The sequence below is a fragment of the Ursus americanus genome, chromosome X (genome assembly GCF_024610735.1).
Source record: "Ursus americanus isolate L20-20 chromosome X, mUrsAme1.1.p, whole genome shotgun sequence".
In the NCBI taxonomy this organism is placed as follows: Eukaryota; Metazoa; Chordata; class Mammalia; order Carnivora; family Ursidae; genus Ursus; species Ursus americanus.
The window spans coordinates 64,608,012-64,612,892 of NC_142164.1; the positions used below are offsets into that span (position 1 = coordinate 64,608,012).

The following is a 4,881-nucleotide window of genomic DNA, read 5'->3' on the forward strand; positions in this document are numbered from 1 at the left end:
GTTTTTTTCTGCTTTTTTTTCCCTTCTAAACATGTTTGCTACAGAAACAACTACGGACCATAAATTTAGGTAAAAGGTAGTCAACATAGTGGCTGAAATTAAGAAAGAATTGAGCACATAGAAGATACCTAACAGTGTATGAAGAAACGAATCCATCCATATACACAATAGATATCTAAAGACCATTTTAAATGATGAGAAAAAAATAATATAAAAATATAAATTATTACTGAATAAAGATTTTGTTTCAAACAAGGGAAAACATTGAGAGAGACAAATCAAGAAACAGACTCTTAATTATGGAGAATAAACTTTATGGTTACTAAAGGGGAGGGAGGTAGAAGGATGGATAAAAAAAGAAATAATGGAAATTATGATTTGATATATAAAAATATATGAATTATAATATATAATTATTTACATATTATATAATGCAATATTATATATGCTTATATGTATACATAAAATTAAATTTTATTTATATTATCAATGCTACTTTTATTTTATTTTCCCTATCAATGCAATGCAATTTTTAAATGAATTTATATTCTTTGAATAAAAGGCAAAAAATTATTTTTTAAAAATTGAAAAAGGAAAACAAAAAACGAGGTATGTATATTTAATAACATTATATCCACAAAGTTTATAATACCCAGGGAGGAACTTGTGCAAGAAAATGGGCATTCTTCCAACATATCAGTGGAAGTATAAATTGGTATACCCAGGCCACCTGATGGCACAGTTAAAAATTTTTAAAAGACCTCTACTTTTTGATTCTACTTTTATGTATTTATGTAAGTACAATAATTCTGAAGCAAAATTACCACAGACTTGGGCTCAATGGGGAAAATTTAGAGACTATATTAAATTCCGAAGTTAGGAAACACTTTTTAAAAAATTCTGATCCTCCTATACGATGATAGTGAGTTATGGAAGAAAGATATTTTAATTATATTTACAATATATTGAAAAAAATTGAAGGAATACATGTGTTCTTATATTTGTTTTAAATATTATGGACAAATAGGCAAAAAATAATCTCTGAAAAGAAGTTGTTGTACATATTTAATATGTATGTCTTTTTTTCAAGCAATGCATCTGTAAAATGAAATAATAAAACAAAAATGCATGGGCTTAACCAATTTCTCATAACTTAAAAAAATACAAACTGAAGAAGATGAGCAGAGAAATATGCCCTTTCTTACATAGTTAATGGGCATCAACTTCATGAAGAAGCATTTGGCAACAGACTGGCTAGGTATATAAGGCAATTAAATCTCTGCACATATCAGCAAATGTTCACCTACAAATGTATTCCCTGTAGAGTTAATTTTACTAGGGAAAAACTTGAACAATTTAAACATATGAAGGGACTGAATTTTAGAAATTGTAGTTCAACCATAAGATGGAACATAAAAACAAAGTTAAAGGAGAATTTTTAATAATTTGGAAAGATGATAGGAAAGACCAATTATAATGAAATGATTCCATAATGAAACAATAAATATTACATTTTGAAGGTATTATTTATGTACATGTTTCAAGTGTTCCAAAGTTTTTTTTGTCAAGTGGTAGAATTAGGAGTGATTTTTACTTTGTTCATAATCAATTTTAAAAAGTTTCTATTATGATACCGTGTTATTTGTATAAAAATAAATGTTTAAACTAAATTTAAACAAAGAAAAAGCAATAGTTCCCATGATAAAATACTGGGAGACTACAGAAATAACTGCAATAGCAAGTCTAGATAACTGTCAAGATTTCCTTCCTCTCACATTATTTGTGTACTCGGTGGGGGTAAATTGACGCTATCTTTGTGGATAGTCATTTAAAAAGGAACACCCCCCCAAATTAAGAAGAAAAAGATTCCAAACCTTCCATGTCTTTTGATCCTACAATTTGCTCTCACCAATGTTTGTCCAGAAAATAATACATTCATGTAAGCAAGGATTGCGCACTATGTATTATTAGCAGCTAGAGTTTGGATAAGAAAAACAAAACAGATGTTCAACACCCAGATGTTTAACGATGAGAAAGCTGTGAAAAATAGTCCCATATCTCCATCTAAATATAGATACAGATGAATACCTGTATCTGTCTATTCCTCTATCAAGCCCCTCCACTAGGACACTAAAGAGCCATGAAACTATTTTAGAATATTTAATGACATGAAAGGAAGTTCAAGAATATCTATTTATACAACTCTATCTATATTATATATTCATGTGTGAAAAAAAGATGTTGAAACAATATATACATTAAAATTCACATATATATCACATGAAAAATACTGGGCGAGTGCACATGAAAATGATTTAGGAATGCATGGCTGGTGACTAGCAATGATGAGTGGGGACATTAAATTTCTTCTGTTAACTTGTCTGCTTTTTTATTTTTCCCTGCAATGAAGCTGAATGATTTTTCTGACAATGGGGAAAAGGGCAGGAAGTGGGCACAGGGGAAAAGAGGTGATAAAGAGCATTTACATCCAGTAAAACAACCCCAAACAGCGAAATACCATTTGCAGCCCATCAAGCTGACCAAGACACGCACATGCACGCACGCGCGCACACAGACAGACAGACACACACACACACACACACACACACACACATCAATTACAGTGACCAGGAGACTATGCAGGGGAAATGGACATACTCTTTTTACTAGCTGTGCTGGCTGGCATGAATGCAAATCAGTACAAGGCTTGTGAAGGGGCCGTTTGGCAACACACAGGAAAAGTCTTTAAAATATCCTGCAAGGATATTTTATTGTGGATCCTGCAAGTCCACAATTAAGAAGACCATCCGGTAGGCTAGCGAAGATTTGGCTTGACAAGGAAGGATTCATTCACCAGAGTATGCACTGTTGGGTTTAAACACAAGGAAAGAACTAGGCACCACCTGAATGTCCAACAATGCGGGATTGATTACAGAAATGTTGAAGATCCATGGATACACTCTGCAGGCACTGAAGATGACATTTCGGAAGCCTGTTGAATAACGCGGAAAGAAGTTCAATGGGTTGATTTTTGTTTGGTTTTAGTTTCTGAAGAAGCAGGTTAATAAACACCACACACGTGAACCATTCTATAACAGTGTGTTAAAAGGGAAGGTGGGGTGGGAATGAGGAAGGGAGGGAGAGAGAGGGAGAGAAGAGAGCCTTGGACAAACAGCACACCAAAAAGTGGTTGTCTCTGGGTAGTGGGATCTTGGAGAACAACTACTCTCTTGGTTTTCCCTCATCTGATTTCCTTCACCTTTCTGATGTTTCTACCATGAAATTGTATCACCTGTGTAGCGAAGGAAGCGAGAATGAAAGCGTTTTTTAAACCAAGCCACAAGGAGAAGAGGCAGCCTATAATCCATCAAGTGGCACAGATTATCAAGATTATTCCCAACGCCCTTAGTGGGTGTGGGGGGAGGGGAGAGGTGGAGAGAGCAGAAGGGAGGGAGAGGGAGGAGGAAGGTAGGAAAGGAGGGAAGAAGAGAGGGAGAAGGGGGGGAGAGAGAGAGGGAGAGAGAGGGAGAGGGAGGGAGGGAGAGGGAGAGGGAGGGAGGGAGGGAGAGGGAGGGAGAGGGAGAGGGAGGGAGGGAGGGAGAGGGAGGGAGAGGGAGGGAGAGGTAGGTAGGGAGGGAGAGGGAGAGAGATAGAGACAGAGAGACCTGCACTCCCAGTACAATACAATACACTGCTGGTGGGTTAGGGGGGCAAAGAGGGGGGTTGTAAACCGGGTGGGAGCCAAGGTTTGGCTCTGCTGGCTGGCTCGTTCCTGGCATGTCTTCATCGCAAGGTGGCCTCCTCATCGGTGTCTTCCTCGAAATCCTTGACGTCAGCACTGGTGGACTGCCTGGCCCAGGCTCCCCTTTCGGCCTCTCGTTCTTTATGCGACTTGAATCTCCCAACGAAAATTTTGCGGTAGTTCAGGAACATGCCATTCATCGCATCAATGGCCCGCTCTGCGGACTCCTGCTTCTGGAAGTGCACAAACCCGTAGCCCTTGGGCCCCTTTTCGTCACAGGCCACTTTGCAGGACAGGATGTTGCCAAACGCCGAGAAGATGTTGTACAGCGCCTTGTTGTCGATGGTCTTACCCAGGTTCTTGATGAAGACGTTGCCCACCCCACTCTTGCGGAGCGAGGGGTCCCGCTGGGACCACATGATCCGCACCGGCCTGCCCTTGATGACATCAAAGTTCAGGGTTTCCAGGGCCCGCTTGGCGTCCACCGGCTGCTGGTAGTTGACGTACGCGTAGCCCAACGAGCGGCGGGTGATCTTGTCCCTGCAAATGCGGATGGAGAGGATGGGCCCGGCCGGGCTGAACTTCTCGTACAGCATTGCCTCTGTCACTTCAGGGTGCAGGTCGCCCACGTACAGCGAGGCCATGGGAAAGTCTGGGTTCCCCTCGGAGCCCCGGCTGGTCTCTGCATCCGCATCTGCATCCGCAGCTGCCGCCGCCGCCGCCGCAGCCACCGCCGCCGCCACCTCCGCATCCGCATCCGCCTCCCCCAAGGAGGGCGCCGCAGCCTCCGCTGCTGCTGCTGCGGCGGCGGCGGCGGCGGCGGCGGCTTCAGCCGCGCTGGCCTCCACAACCGCTGCCGCCAGGGCGGCCTCCGCCTCCTCCCCCTCTGCCAGGGCGGCCGTCGCCTCCCCCCGGGAGGCCTCCGCCACTGCCTCCTCTACTGAGGCCTCGGCCTCCACCTCAGCCTCCACCTCTGCTTCCGCCTCCGCTACGGAGGCCTCCGCCACAGCCTCTGCCACGGTCGCCGCCGCAGCCTCCGCCGCCGCCGCAGCCGCTGCCGCCACCGCCGCCGCCACTGTCGCCGCTGTCGCCACGGTCGCCGGTGCCGCCAGGCCGCTGCCGCGACCTCCCTTCCCGCG

At 43.2% G+C, this 4,881-nt stretch overlaps 1 protein-coding gene across 1 annotated transcript; it reads right to left on the minus strand.

Moving 5' to 3' along the window:
- Nucleotides 1-3,598: 3,598 nt before the first annotated feature.
- On the minus strand, nt 3,599-4,453 carry LOC148106925 (polyadenylate-binding protein 1-like 2). The gene has a single exon (XM_087859648.1). It carries the CDS (start codon nt 4,384-4,386, stop codon nt 3,784-3,786), a length of 603 nt encoding a protein of 200 aa, XP_087715774.1. The 5' UTR covers nt 4,387-4,453; the 3' UTR covers nt 3,599-3,783.
- Between the last annotated feature and the right edge of the window lie 428 nt (nt 4,454-4,881).

Excerpts from the sequence above, each read along its gene's own strand:
- LOC148106925 (XM_087859648.1), bottom strand. The coding sequence starts at position 4,386 with ATGGCCTCGCTGTACGTGGGCGACCTGCACCCTGAAGTGACAGAGGCA.